We start from the raw sequence: 16,436 nt of genomic DNA, 5'->3' as shown, positions 1-16,436 counted from the left end.
CGGTATGGCTCAGTGGTTAAGCATGGGCCCATGAACCAAGAGGTCACCAGTTTGATTTTTAGTCAAGGGGCACATATCCAGGTACTGGGCTCGATTCCCAGTAGGGGGCAGGCAGCAGGCAGCCGGTCAATGTTTCTATCTCTCTATCTCTTTTCCTCCTCTCTCTATAAAATCAATAAAAACATATTTTTAAGAACTACTAATTAAGTGGAAAACAACAGGAAGGTGTAATTTAATTTGCAAGAAGGTACCACTAGCAATCATCTTTGTCACATATATTCTCATTACAGTGATCAAGTGTGGATATGTCAGAAGGAAACAAGACTCTGGTGACTGAGTTTGTTCTCACAGGACTTGCAGAGCAACCATGGTTGCAGGTCCTCCTCTTCCTCGTGTTCTTAGTCATCTACCTCACCACCATGGTAGGCAACCTTGGACTGATGGCTCTTATTTGGAAGGATGCCCATCTTCACACGCCCATGTACTTGTTCCTTGGTGGACTAGCTTTTGCAGATGCTTGCACTTCAACTTCCATAACTCCCAGGATGCTGGTCAACTTCTTAGACAAGACTGCAGTGATATCCCTAGCTGAGTGCATCACCCAATTTTATTTTTTTGCTTCCAGTGCAACTACAGAATGTTTCCTCTTGGTAGTGATGGCCTATGACCGCTATGTAGCCATATGTAACCCCTTGCTTTATCCAGTGGTGATGTCCAACAGACTCTGCACTAAGTTGATAAGTATTTCATATGCAGTTGGTTTTCTGCATCCTCTGGTTCACGTGAGTTTGTTATTAAGATTAACTTTCTGCAAGTCTAACATAATACATTATTTCTACTGTGAAATTTTACAGCTGTTCAAAATTTCATGCTATGACCCATCTATTAATGCACTAATGATACTTATTTTTGCAGCTTTTATACAAATATCCACTTTAATGACCATCGTAATGTCTTATACTCGGGTGCTCTCTGACATTCTGAAAAAAAAGTCTGAAAAGGGCAAAGGCAAAGCCTTCTCCACGTGCAGTGCCCACCTGCTCTCTGTCTCGCTGTACTATGGCACTCTCATCTGCATGTATGTGCGTCCTGCATCTGGCCTAGCTGAAGATCAGGACAGAATGTATTCCCTGTTTTACACGATTATAATTCCCCTGCTAAACCCATTTATTTATAGCCTGAGAAATAAAGAGGTTATGGGTGCCTTGAGAAGAGTTGCAAAGAAGTAGACCTTTCCCAAGGAAAATTTCAAAATTGTTTTCATTTCACTCTTTGCATAAACAAATCCCCAAGTTTTGCAGATGAGCCATGGCTCTGCCCTTTCACCAAAGGGCGAGTGGTGAGGGTGGTCTCTGAGCACTTGGTGAAGGAGTCCAGCTTCACACAATGTTTTCTTGGATGTGAGCCCAGTTGAAGTTACTACTTTGGTTGAAGTGACTTACATCTTCCATAGTTGATTCATTTAAAAATATCATAAGTGCTTTTTATTTGAACATTTAGCTTTTGAACATTTGTTATCTGCAAGGGACTCCTCCCCCACATTTTATTTAATAATTGACAGTAACAGAGACTGTTATATATGTGTAAGTGGTTTATTTGTCTAGAATTGGACAAAGATAATCATAACCTTTTAAAAATGTATTGGATATAAAAGGTTATTTCCTTTTTTTTACATTTGGGGCGCGGTTCTCATTTTTAAAAATTTAGGTTAGCTAGTAATTTTAATATTTTATAGATGTTTTAAAAGAATCATCTCATAATTTTTGTTACATCTAACTTTCTTTGCTATTATTTATTTTCTTGCTCTTTAATTTCCCCATCTTTAGAATTTTCCTTCTGCTTTCTTTTCTTGTAATAATTTGTTTTCTTCTAGCTTATATATTTAGAGTTGAATTCATTTACTTTTAGTTTTTATATGTTGTTGATATTATGGGTATTTATATTTTGCAATATTATAAATAATCTTCTGAACTGAATTAGTTGTTGAGTGTTTCACATTTTTAGCTTTCTGCCTTTCATTGCTCATATGGGATTTCTATTTAAACATTCTGTTTAGGTCCAACACAAAACATCAATCTAATGTCTATAAAATTTCCAAACAGATGAACCTTTTAATGCATTAATTATTTTTATTTTCTTGCTCTTTACTCAAACTTCACTGTTATGAATAATATTGTCTCTTACACTCATGTCTTCTTTGCCATGCTGAAAAAGAATTATGAAAAAGGCAGAAGTAATGCTTTCTCCACAGCAGTGTCTATATAGGCTCACTGTTCTCTTCTTCTAGTATAATGATCTTTTTTCAGATGTGTGAGTCTTGCATCTGAAGAACAGTTGCAGATGAAGAACAGGGCAAAATGAATTCTTTGTTGTGCATTATTGTAATTTCTTGCTAAATCTCTCACTTTTTAAAAATCCTCACCCAATAATATGTTTTTATATTATTGATTTTTAGAGAGAGAGAAAGAGAGGGAGAGAGAGAAAGAGAATAAATCAATGTGAGAAACATTAATTGGTTGCCTCCCCTACATGTGCCCTGACCAGGTATCAAACCCACAATGTAGGTATGTACCCCGACCAGCAATTGAACCTGCAACCTTTTTTTTTTTTTAATAGTTTTTAAAAAAATATATTTTATTGATTTTTTACAGAGAGAAAGGGAGAGAGATAGAGAGTTAGAATCATCGATGAGAGAGAAACATCGATCAGCTGCCTCCTGCACATCTCCCACTGGGGATGTGCCCGCAACCCAGGTACATGCCCTTGACCAGAATCGAACCTGGGGCCTTTCAGTCCGAAGGCCGACGCTCTATCCACTGAGCCAAACCGGTTTCGGCAAACCTGCAACCTTTTGGTGTATGGGGCCACGCTCTTAGTGAGCCACTTGGCCATGGCACTAAATCTCTTTTTATATAGCAAAAGAAGCACATTTTAGATAGACTAATAAAATGATAAAGGAATATATATTTCTTAAATAAAATGTTCTTAATATTTTTTACAATTTCTACTTCAATAAATAACATCTTATAGGTGTCTTGCACATTGATAATACTCAATAAATTTTTTATTGAAAAAAATGGAAAAGATGCAATCTTTATATGACTATACTATAAATATGGTTGATAATTATGAGTGATTATTAAGTCTTTTAAACACTACTAATTTGTTAGAGTGCCTGATTTGGTTTTCATCTATGGTCAAGAGGAGGACTATTTCTGTTGCATCTACTGCTATATTATCACATCAGTGGATAAGCAGTGGGTGAGTAAATGCATAAAAGCTCTTACTCCAGTAATAGTCCTTTTTGGAAACTGTTTGAAGCACATGTAAAGAAAGAGTTTTATGTAAGTCTTTTTAAAATTTTCCATAAAACCAAACAATTTTTCAACTTTATTATTCCTGAACAAGTTCTTTTGCAAGAATTTATAAAAAAATTATTTATGATGAAATGATAAACCCATGTGTTTTAAAAACAAAAATGACTATATACACATTCTTCAAACATTTACAGGTAATTACAGTCACTTTTAAAAGTAATTTTAGACAAGTAACCTCTCCTCTGATATTAAAATATTTTTCCAAGTCAGTTGTTCTCAACCTTCCTAATGCCGCGACCCTTTAATACAGCTCCTCATGTTGTGGTGACCCCTAACCATAAAATTATTTTCGTTGCTACTTCATAACTGTACTTTTGCTACTGTTATGAATTGTAATGTAAATATCTGATATGCAGGATGTATTTAGGCAAACCCTGTGAAAGGGTCGTTGGACCCCCAAAGGGGTCGCGACCCACAGGTTGAGAACCGCTGGTCTAAGTACATATCTAGACATATATTTATCAATAATTTTTACAATAAGAGATAAAGACATTTCTGTATGTATGAATTTCTGTTTTTATTGTTATTGAAAGTACTGTCAATACAAAATAAATATTTTAAGAATTAGTCCTAGCTGGTTTGGCTCAGTGGATAGAGCCTCAGCCTAAGGACTAAAGGGTCCTGGCTTCAATTCTGATCAAGGGCACATACCTTGTTTACAGGTTCCGAGGCAACCAATCGATGTGTTTCTCTCACATCTATGTTTCTCTCTGTCTTTCCCTTTCTCCTCCACTCTCTCTAAAAAAGAAAAAAAAAATCAATGGAAAAATATCCTCAGTGAGGATTAACAAAACAAAACAAAACAAAACAAAACAAAACAGAATTAGAAACCATCTGAAAATTTTCAGTGTTTCCAATATTCTTCTAATACTGGTGTCTCATTTGAGAGGGACTGATTAAATTTAAACATCATTGTATCTTCCTATCTCCTTTTCCTTTTTTCCTTCCAGCCTGGTATCCATTGTATGCCTTTTAGCCTTCTTATTTATGTTCTTGTATTTTACTGATGAATAAAACAAAAATATTTGTCTAAATAAATGAGCAATGTTTTTAATTTTCTGCTATATTTCTTTCCTGATGTGTGATTTTAGATGATAATAGCTGGTCTTTCTGTATTACTTAACATACAATTTTGCAGAAAATTCTCTAGCTAAATTAGTGTTTGCACTAAAGAATAGTCTGAAACTCTAGACTGCTCCCACTGAGCATAAAGTAGGTCTGTGCGGCTAGGTGTACAGTTTTATTATAGGAGATTACCACCTTAGTGACAGCTGACTAGATAAGAAGTCACAAGTTCCAAGACCTTACAATCTACAGGTCTCTCATCTTTTCTCTATCATTTGTTTCTGTGGATGCCATCTTCACGTACATCAAGCATGTCAAACTCAAAAGCTAACATGGGCCAAATGAACAAGATTTAAGTTTATGTAGGCCTCAGAAAAACAAAAGCTTCAATTTTCATAGAAACGTAGGTTTATTTTGATAGAGACATGCTAAATACAAAAGGCTAAAATAAATGAGTAATCATTAACATAAAATAATAGAAATTTTAATAAAAATTAATATTTTTTCTTGAACATTAACTTACCAGACACTGAATAACTGCACAAATTCATAAGCATAACTCAAATAAACCTATTTTTCTTGTTCTCCAAAAGCAACCTATTTCCTGTGGCGCATACCAAACAAGTCAGTCCAAGTCTAATGATGTGGCAGTCAGCTGCTACAATATTCGCTGCTAGTATTAGTGGAGAGAAATGGTACGTCTGTGCATAAGGAATGTAAGGGAAATGAATACAACACAATTATAGTAATCAGTCATTAGTGAACGTTGTAGCTTGTTATGAATAATCTACACTAATAAAAGAGAAACATGGTAATTAGCGTATGACCACTACCCTTCCCATTGGCTAATCAGCATCTCCTTATGCAAATTAACTGTCAGCCAAGATGGCGGCCGGCAGCCAGGCAGCTGGAAAGGAACATGAGGCTCGCTTGCTGCAGTGACTGCAGACTCCAACGTTCCCCGCCTGCCTTGCCGGCCTCTGAGCTGGCAGTTTGAAACATTCTAACAAATATAGGCTGGGATCTCAGAGCTGAAGTTATACATTGTTTCGATTATAGAACCGAAACAAACCAGATACCTACTCTCAGAGCTAGAGCCAGAGCTAAAGCAGGCCCAGAATAAAATAAAAAGGAGCGGTTGGGAGCTTCAATCAACAACTGCCACCCTGAAAGCAGCCCTCAGCCCCTCACCCAGACTGGCCAGGCACCCCAGTGGGGAACCCTACCCTGAAGGGTATGTGACCAGCTGCAAACAGCCATCATCCCCTCATCCAGGCTGGCCAGGCACCCCAGTGGGGACCCCCACCCTGATCCAGGACGCCCTTCAGGGCAAACCAGCCGGCCCCCACCAGTGCACCAGGCCTCTATCCTATATAGTAAAAGGGTAATATGCCTCCCAGCACCAGGATCAGCGGAGCCGCGAGGCCTCCTGGCACCGGATCAGCGTGACAGGGGGCAGCGCCCAAACCCCCTGATCGCCCTGTGGCTCTGTGTGTGACAGGGTGCGGCGTCCCAACCCCCTGATTGGCCCTGCTCTGTGTGTGACAGGGTGCGGTGCCCCAACCCCCCCCCCCCCCAGGCCCTGCTCTGTGTGTGACAGTGGCTGTGCCCCAACACCCTGATCGGCCCTGCTCTGTGGGTGATAGAGGGCGGTGCCCCAACCCCCCCTCCCCCACAGGCCCTGCTCTGTGCATGACAGGGGGGAGCTCCTCAACCCTCTGATGGGCCCTGCTCTGTGCATGACAGGGGGGAGCTCCTCAACCCTCTGATGGGCCCTGCTCTGTGCATGACAGGGGGTGGCACCGCAACCTGCCCATCGACCCTGCCTTGAGTGTGATAGACAGCGGTGCCCCAACCCCCCAATCAGCCCTACCCTGAGCGTGACTGAGGGTGGCATCGCAACCTCCCAATCCGCCCTGCTCTGTGCATGACAGGGGGTGGCGCCCCAACTCCCCAATTAGCCCTGCTCTGAGCCCGACCAGGGGCTGCACCTAGGGATTGGGCCTGCCCTCTGCCACCCGGGAGCAGGCCTAAGCCAGCAGGTCATTATCTCCCGAGGGGTCCCAGACTGCAAGAGGGCACAGGCAGGGCTGAGGGCCCCCCCCCTTCCCTCCCCCGAGTGCACAAATTTTTGTGCACTGGGCCTCTAGTCCTATATAATAAAAGCATAATATGCAAATTGACTGAATGGCAGAATGACCAGTCAGCGAAAGGCGTGGCTGGTGAGCAGGCAGCACCAGGCCAGCCAAGGCACGTGCCAGTGGGTAGAGGGAAGGGATAGTGATGGGGGGTGGGTGGTAGCAACCAGCTGCAGCTAAGGGGCAATGGGGGGTGCTGTCCTGCCCTGGTTGCCTCCCACAGAGGGAGGCCAGACTGCAGCTTAGGCCTGCTGCCCACGGGGAGCAGGACTAAGCTGTCAGTAGGACAACTCCTGAGGGCTCCCAGACTGTGAGAGGGTGCAGGCCTGGCTGAGGGACCCCCCAAGTGCACGAATTTTCATGCACTGGGCCTCTAGTTATGTATAGCAGCCCTAACTGGTTTGGCTCAGTGAATACAGCATTGGCCTGCGGACTGAAGGATCTCAGGTTCAATTCCAGTCAAGGGCACATGCTCATTTGCAGTCTCAATCACCAGTAGGGGGCATGCAGGAGGCAGCCAATCAATGATTCTCTCTCTTCATTGATGTATCTATCTCTCTCTCTCCTATCCTCTCTGAAATCAATGAAAATATATATTTGAAAAAATTATGTATAACAGGATATCATAAAAATTAAGCTACAAAATTTTTATTAAAATGTTTCTTATATACCGTTATATTGGTTGGGCCACAAAAATATTTGTTGTGGGCCACATGTGGCCTGTGGGCTGTGAGTTTGACATGCTTGATGTACATCCTAATAATGCATGGGGTCAGGCCATGTGAATGTGGTTTTATATCACTATGAATGCCATGTTCAGTTAAGAATACCTGAGACTATCCTAACTGGTTTGGCTCAGTGCATAGAGCCTTGGCCTGTCGACTGAAGGATCCCAAGTTTGAATCCAGTCAAGGGCACATGTCCAGGTTGTAGGCTTGATCTCAGTTGGGGGTGTGCAGGAGGCAGCCGGTCAATGATTCTCTCATCATTGATGTTTCTATCTCTCTCTCCCCCTCCCTTGCTCTCTGAAATCAGTAAAGTTATATTTTAAAAAGAAGCATACCTGAGACTATAATAATAATGCTAGTTACTCAAGGAAACTACTGAATTTCCCGTATGGGCTAGAAAATTCCAGATCAGGAGTAGTCTTACAATATAAATCAGTGGAACACATCCATATTTCACCTACCAAGGGAAATATTGCCCATTTGTAATGCCATTGTGTTTATGTGTGTGTGTGTGTGTGTGTGTGTATGTATACTAGTATTTTTTTCTGAGAGCAAGTATAGATACTTGACATTTGACATTCATAGAATGAATAGTTATGAGCACTGGAATTCATCACAAATAGGATATTAGAGATTCTTCAATATAGAGAAACCTGAGTACCTTTTGTAGCTATGCCATCAGTAAATTTTGGAGATGAACCTGAAAATGTAAGTTAAAAACAAAGTTTGAAGAAATTTTGAATGGCTAGCTGAGGACTTGGGGCTTTATTCAAATTGCAATAGGGACTCAGGTTTTTGAGTGGAGTGACTTGATAAGAGCTGAAACAGATCTGAATGCATGATCTAATATATGCACATAGAACATTAAACAACATAATCAATGAACTAAAGAACCATGATGCATTAGCCATACTCTAAAATGTGAGAAAAAGACAAATTAGGTGAAAAATTAGAAATAAATCTACCACCAATAAAACCTAGTTTCAATGAATTCCTCCATTAAAAACAAATTCCACACAAAAGAAGAGACCTATTCAGTTAATAGAATTCAACTGAAACGCTGTAGGATATTTCATTTATGCCAATATTTTAAATATTAATTAGCATTCTAGTTATAGAAAGGAGAATAAAAATCTGTAAGTTGCTGCTGTGTTGCTCTCTCGCTGATGCAGGGTTTTGAGAAAAGCATTAAAATTTCTGAATACTGAACACTAGTGAGACATTCAGGAGGATAATTTCTTTCATTAGTAAACTGGGAATCAGGCTGCATTTTACATCTGCCCTATACATTTCTTCCTTCATACTCTGCTATATATATCTACACTAATAAAAGAGAAACATGGTAATTAGCGTACGACCGCTACCCTTTTCATTGGCTAATCAGTGAGTATATGCAAATTAACTGTCAGCCAAGATGGCGGCCGGCAGCCAGGCAGCTGGAAGCGAACATGAGGCTTGCTTGCTTCAGTGAAGGAGGACTCCAACGTTCCCCCCACCTGCGCTGCTGGCATCTGAGCTGGCAGTTTGAAACTTTGTAACAAATATAGAAGCTAAACAAAACCCCGGGATCTCAGAGCTGGAGTTATACATTGTTTCGATTATAGAACGCAAACAAACCAGCAGCGGAAGCCTCAGAGCTAGAGCCAGAGCTAAAGCTGGCCCAGAATTAAAAAAAAAAAGAAGAAAAAAAGGAGTGGTTGGGAACTTCAGTCAATCGCCATCCTTAAGTCAGCCCTCAGCCCCTCACCCAGACTGGCCAGGTACCCCAGTGGGGACCCCCACCCTGAAGGGTGTGTGACCAGCTGCAAACAGCCATCATCCCCTCATCCAGACTGGCCAGGCACCCCAGTGGGGACCCCCACCCTGATCCAGGACGCCCTTCAGGGCAAACCAGCCGGCCCCCAGGCCTCTATCCTATATAGTAAAAGGGTAATATGCCTCCCAGCACCGGGATCAGTGGAGCAGCGAGGCCTCCTGGCACTGGATCAGCGTGACAGGGGGCAGCGCCCAAACCCCCTGATCGCCCTGCGGCTCTGTGTGTGACAGGGTAGAGCCATAACCTCTCCATTGGCCCTGCCCTGAGTGTGACAGTGGCGGTGCCCCAACCCTCTGATCTGCCCTGCTCTGTGTGTGACAGGGGGCGGTGCCATAACTCCCCTATCGGCCCTACTCTGTGAGTGACAGGGGGGAGCTCCTCAACCCCCTGATGGGCCCTGCTCTGTGAGTGACAGGGGGGAGCTCCCCAACCCCCTGATGGGCCCTGCTCTGTGCATGACAGGGGGCAGCGCCCAACCCCCTGATTGGCCCTGCTCTGTGCGTGACAGGGGGTGGCGCCGCAACCTCCCCATCGACCCTGCCTTGAGTGTGACAGGGGTCGGTGCCCCAACCCCCCAATCGGCCCTACCCTGAGCGTGACTGAGGGTGGCATCGCAACCTCCCAATCCGACCTGCTCTGTGCATGACAGGGGGCGGCGCCCCAACTCCCCAATCAGCCCTGCTCTGAGCCCAACCAGGGGCTGCACCTAGGAATTGGGCCTGCCCTCTGCCACCTGGGAGCAGGCCTAAGCCATCAGGTCGTTATCTCCCGAGGGGTCCCAGACTGCGGAGAGGGCACAGGCCGGGCTGAGGGACCCCCTCCCCCTTCCCCCCCGAGTGCACAAATTTTTGTACACTGGGCCTCTAGTATATATATAAAAAGCTTGAATTTCAGTCAAATCAAGACAAAAGGGATATTTTCTTCTCCTCCCTACTTTTCTACTTCCATGATCTTTGTAAATGCTCCCAGATTCCAATAATGAAAAATTCCTTAGAATAGCAGGTCCAGTGAAGAGTAGACTTGTAAAGGAGTTAGGATCCTCTAGCCAAATATCTTCATTTTTGTACAAGTGAGGAGGGTAATTAACAGAGGCGGTTCCTTATCACTTCAGTGCTCATTTTAACATCTCTGTATTTAACAAGCCTCCGTCTGAGAAGAGACACCATCAGTTATCAGAGTTAAAAAAATCCGTTGCAGTCATGAGGCTCGGCATTTGTGTTGTGAGAAATGGCAAAACAAGTCAACTGCAGCCAATTGGGATGAAGACACTGAGTTTCAGTTGAGTAAGGGGCCAGGCTACTCTGAAGGGGTGTGGGGGTAAGAAAGCTTCCAGCTGGACTGAATAAGAAAGATTTTATGCCCAAGAGTAAAATATAATGCAATGTTTAAAAGTTACTGCTCTGACAAGAAATCATAAGCCTTTGGTATTAAACTTGCACAAACCATACAGCTACCCACAGATAGCATAATTTTCCTTTTCACCTAGTAAATCTCACTCAATTACTACATCACAAATAACTCTCTGAAGAAATCTTTGCAACTCAAAAGAATTGAGTCATAAATTCTCATATTTATCGGAAATTTGCAGTTTTACTATCTTGTACCAAAAACAGATTTTGCTAAATGTTCTACTATGTCTAAGGCAGTGAAAAAGACAAGCTCATAATTCTGGTTTGTCATCTTCATACTTGGAAACATTTATGCCTGCCTGCAGTTGGCACTTCCAGGGCTTCTATCTGGGTTCGTGAGCTCTGCCAGCCTCACTCACACAGCACGTGCCCTCCTCCTCCAGTAGAAGCAGCATATCAGGCAGAAACTGAATGGGACTGTAGAGAGACTGGGTAGCTTGGCCACTTTGTATGGAGAACTCTTTTTATTTTTATAGGATGAGAAAAACAAAGAAATAAACTGAATTTTCTTCTTAGCAACATTGCATACAGAAGTCACAGATAAAATTCTGATTTTTAACTTCAACTCCTAGATCAATTTTATTGTCAAAGAAATACCAGGATCATTTGCCTGAAAAATCTGACTACATTGGACAAAAACTTTGTATGAAGGATAATTGGATATGTTTTAGGGTAAGGAAAAGGAAAGGCCTAAGGATTTCGCTCTACTAAGAGCCACAGGAAGTTATTTATGGGCTTAAGTGGACTTAAGAATAATCAATCTCAGTTTGGCTTTTTTATACAGATGGCATTGGCCCAAATGTAGAGAATGGTGTGAGAAAATATCACATGATACACATAGATTTATATTAAAAGGCTATGTCAGTATTCCAGGCAGGAGATGGAGTTTTCTTGAATTTGGAGAGAAGTGGATTGTTTCAGCAGACATTAAAGAGATACAAGCTATTTGATAATGGTTTTGACATGGGTTTGTGCGAGGCAGGAAATGGAGAATTCAAAGATGACTCTCGGGTTTATTTCTTTAAAAATAGAGTAGGTGGTAATGAGATTAATGGAGAATGGGAAGATAAGATGAGGTCCAGGTTTAGTAGGGTTTGAAGAGACTCTAAATTTGGTTTTGGTTATGTTGAACTTGATGAATCTTTGAGACATCTGAAACAAAACTGTTTCAGACATAATAGTTGGAAAGTGGCAACATCAAGAGTAATAAGATGAAGGAAACAAATATGTCCTAAAAACTTCTCAGAAGCAGTTTGTCAAGATGCCCTCACAGTGAACCCTACGGACACACATTGTGGTTCTAATTGCTACACTTGGGTGTGCCTGGATGATTGCTGATTAACTTACAATGCCCAGTAGAACAACATTGCCTTCATCCTACAGGGAATCCATTGGTAACTTTCATTGAGGGAATTCCAAGGTTCTTTTTACTTTTTAATGTATGAATAGGTTTGAAAGAATACATATAAATATGTATGTCCCTGAAGTTGAGGTTTCCAAAGAAAATCTTTGCACAAGGAAACACTGCTTCATTCTGCAACTTCCACTTTTCTTCATAATAAGGTTTCAAGAGAAGATGCAGCCATGATGTGAGAGCAGTGGGGGCCTCATTAGTTTAGAAATTTATCAAGATGACTCTGCCTAGTGTAGAGTACAATATACATTGTTTTTTTTTACTTAAAAAGTCAACCATTTTCAATATTCCAAAGACTTAGAAGAACTAAGTGAGGACATCAAGGTCTGTCTAATTTTAATTATTTGTAGCTTTTCAGTTTGCCTGTTGATAATAAAACGCTCAGGTAAGAAATGAAAATCCTGACAACCTATGAGATTTTCTGTTTGTCTTCAGGATTGAAAATTCTTTATTTCTGTCATAAATACTAGATGTTTTATTGTTGAGGAGACATGCTTTCTTTTTCATAGTAAATTTGGAGTAATAGAAGAATGAGACAAATGGAAAAAATGGTAATGATTCAGAAGTTTCAGAAATTATTTCAGACTACAGAAAATTTTCTTTGTCAGGGTATGACAACTAAACTATGCTACTCAAAATTCCTTGATTTATTCATGAAAAGATGAACTAAAGTCACCAATGATAATTTCTTAGGCTCTTTAAAATGTATGGTGAGATACATGTATGTATATATATTTATATATTAAGGAAAAATATACCAAATACCTAATGATCCTTGATCTAATTATGAAAATGAGAAATATAATTATGGTTTGAAGATGGCAACAAAGCTAGGTAGACTCACACAGGACAAAACCACCACTTTGAAAACTAAATGGTTGACCTCAGCATCGACAAGGCCAATTTTCAGCAGAGATATATCAGTCAGTCTTCTAGTGTTGTGTTTCCAGAGCTCCTTGTGGGTATATATGGTATTTTAAAAGATACATTTTCAAAGCTATTTTTTCTTGTTCTATTCTCAGTGAACATGGGAAATAATTTAACAATTCTCCCTAATGTTGAACCATTAAGAAATATATTGCCTCTGGACCTATTTTAAAGTTAAACAGATCCAATTTTGGTAAATAGATATAGTTAAATGTATTTTAATCAATAACAAGTATGTGTATAAAATTGTGTTGCTGTTTTTTGTTTTTGAGAAACAACTAAACTTACACACCAAATTAGAGGTGGATTTTCACGTAAGTAATATAAGAGTGTCAGCATTCACCTCCAAATATCTCGGGATTTCTTCTTTTGAATTTACTTTTAAAAAACATATTGTATGTCATAAAATAAAATCAAATTATTTAAACACCACATCAAACATTCCATTTGAAATACTGATAAAAATTATGACATATTTACCAATATATCCCCAAAGAATGGTACATAAATATGAAGAAAAGTATAAAATATTATTGTACTTATATACCTAACTTTATTCATTTACAAAATGCTTTTGTCTATTCAAAAAAAGAAATCACTGAAAATATCCAAATACATATGCTATAAAAAATTCTGAACTTAAAATATATTTTCACAAAAAAATTTACTTATAATTAATTTCTACAGTTTCTTTCTTTTTTAAAAATATACTTTATTGATTTTTTTACAGAAAGGAAGGGAGAGGGAAAGAGAGTTAGAAACATCAATGAGAGAGAAACATAAATCAGCTGCCTCCTGCACACCCCCCTCTGGGGATGTGACCGAAACCAAGGTACATGCCCTTGACCGGAATCAAACCTGGGACCTTTCAGTCCGCAGGCCAACGCTCTATCCACTGAGCCAAACCAGTCAGGGAATAATTTCTATGGTTTCATTAGAATTTTATTGCCACCTGCTAAATGGAATAATAGCATTATTATTCTTGTTTGTTTTTTTCTCTTTCTCACTATTAACAATCTTAAGACTATTTTTAAATATTTCTTTAACATATAAAAATATATATAATTGTATAAGTAGGATTATAACATATATTGTACTTTTATCAGAAAAAGTCTTTTTGGGGGGCTATTTATCTCTCTCCTCTTCTTCATTCTTTCCTCTCACCTATACAGAGACAATAAATATTAACCTGGAATCTATCATTTTATACAATCTTTATGTTTATATGCAAATATATGTGTGCATATATTCATAGATATATATAGAGTGAGAATTTTAAGACTGCGTTTTCTGTTTGTTTAATGTAGTGATTTCATATACATTTCTCTGCATCTTACATTTCTTTTTTTAAATTTGTTTTTATTGATTTCAGAGAGAGGAAGGGAGAAGGGGAACAAAATAGAAACATCAATGATGAGAGAGACTCATTGATCGGGTGCCTCCTGCACGTCCCCTATTGGGGATCGAGCCTGCAACCCAGGCATGTGCCCTGACTGGGAATCCCACCATGACCTCCTGGTTCATAGGTCAAGACAACCACTGAGCCATATCAGATGGGTATTATATTTCTTACTTTCCTAAAAATTGTGAAAATTACTTTGAAACAACTGATAGAGCAAGACCTCATTTTGAAATGACTACCATAATATTGATGAGTTCAGCAGGATTTGTTCAACTGTTGCGTCATCCTGATTGGTTTTCATGTTATTTCCAGTCGTTTGCCACGTGAACACCACTGCAGTAGACTTTTCTCCTATGAAGTGCTATGCCATTGCTATAGAATGGATTGTAGATGTGGATCTCTGGGTTGAAGAGTGTTTTCATTTTTAAAAGATACTGCAAAATTGCTTTTAAAAGGCTTAATAGTTTACATTTTCACCAGTAAGTGTGAGAATGGACTTTTCCAAATTCCCATAAGCAGTACATTTGTGAACTGAGGAATGAAAATTGATGTTTTATTGTTATTTTATTTGCACATCCTGAACACCAGGGAAGATGAACATCTTTTTCTTCATTTATTAAATGTGTTGACATATTGTTCTGTGACTTGCCCATTCAATACCATTTTCATTTTTCTACTGAATTTCTTATCAATTTGTAATATTTATTTGTATGTAATAGGTACTAATATTTTAGCTATCATATTTATTATACATATTTATTCCAAAGTTTTATTCATCTTTTACCCTATTAGAGATTTGATATATATTCCATTTTCTTGCAATTAAAATAATAAATTAAATATACCTATATCTTTCTTCATAATTTGAGTTCCTTATATTAATCAAATATTTTTAATATATTTAGATTATGTTTATTTCATGAATTTTCTTAGAATGTTTTAATTGCTTGTTTATAAAATTTTGACTTTTAAGTCCTTGATACAGCAGCTTTTTAAAAACAGGATTAAATAAGGAGCCATTCTTACTTTTTTCCCAGATAGATAAACATATATAACCACACTATTTATTGAATAAATCATCATTTTTTCTCAACTGAAAAATCACCCATGTAATATATTAAATTCCATTATATACTGGAATCTGTTTTTGAAATCTTTATTTGGTTTCACTATTATATTTTCCTATTTCCACACCATATTATACTCTCTTGAATAGCTTTGTGTTTTAACACTTACCACGGCACACTTGACTTCCTTATTGTTTCTATTTTCCTTATCTCCTGAAAATAATTTTATTTTACATGAATTTTATGCTCATGTTACTACATTAAAAATGATAAAGATTCTAATTGAAATTAATTTCAACTTTACTGATATACTTATAATACTGTCTTCTTATCTAAGAACACATTTTGCTATTTCTCCAGAAATTGTATAATGCCCTTTGGTTAGTTTTTATAACTTTCTTCACATAGGTCTTTTTAAAAAATATATATATATTTCAATGTATTTTAAAGTGTTATGGCTAATAAAATGGGTACATTTTTCTTTTATTTCTCTTTCTTGTTGGCTATTGTTTGCATACAAAAATCTAGTGATTATTTACATATTCATCTTCCATCATTTATTATGATTTTAATAAAATCATAATGTTTATTTAATTATAACAATATAACATCAATAAGAAATATAAATTTATTGTCTACAAGTTTTATATTTTATATCTTTGTTATTTTCATTTTATTTAATATCTTAGCTGTTTTACAGTTTCTAAGATAATACTGTATAATAATGATCAGAGTGAGCATTTTAACTTGAAGAGACACTGTATTATTTAGACTGTGTGCTATTAGTTTTGATAACTAATCCTTAGCATATTTAAAAAACTTAATCTTATTTCTGTTTTCAAAGATTTTTTTTAAATTAGAAGATGATTATTAAATTACAATCAATTTTACAAATTAAAGAATAGGCCAACTTCTCTTACATTTCAGAAACAATTTTCCAAATACTTATTGTTTGTAAATAACTTTTATTAAGGGTAAAGGTAAATGTTCTGGTTAAAGGCGATACATAAACAAGAAAGATGCATTTTTTTTCAATTTTCATGGAATTTTATATCTCTGTTCTTCACTTATTCTTTTATTGCAGTGATTAGCT

At 38.5% G+C, this 16,436-nt stretch overlaps 1 protein-coding gene across 1 annotated transcript; it reads left to right on the top strand.

The window, feature by feature from the left end:
* Positions 1–305: 305 nt before the first annotated feature.
* LOC139002111 (olfactory receptor 5AC2) lies at positions 306–1,229 on the top strand. Its single transcript, XM_070403520.1, has one exon. It carries the CDS (start codon positions 306–308, stop codon positions 1,227–1,229), a length of 924 nt encoding a protein of 307 aa, XP_070259621.1.
* The last annotated feature ends 15,207 nt before the right edge of the window (positions 1,230–16,436 follow it).

The sequence above is a fragment of the Myotis yumanensis genome, unplaced genomic scaffold, assembly GCF_028538775.1.
Source record: "Myotis yumanensis isolate MYYU_CA2020_CCGP unplaced genomic scaffold, mMyoYum1.0.hap1 SCAF_2, whole genome shotgun sequence".
NCBI lineage: Eukaryota > Metazoa > Chordata > Mammalia > Chiroptera > Vespertilionidae > Myotis > Myotis yumanensis.
This window is presented reverse-complemented; position numbering and strand designations above follow the sequence as displayed.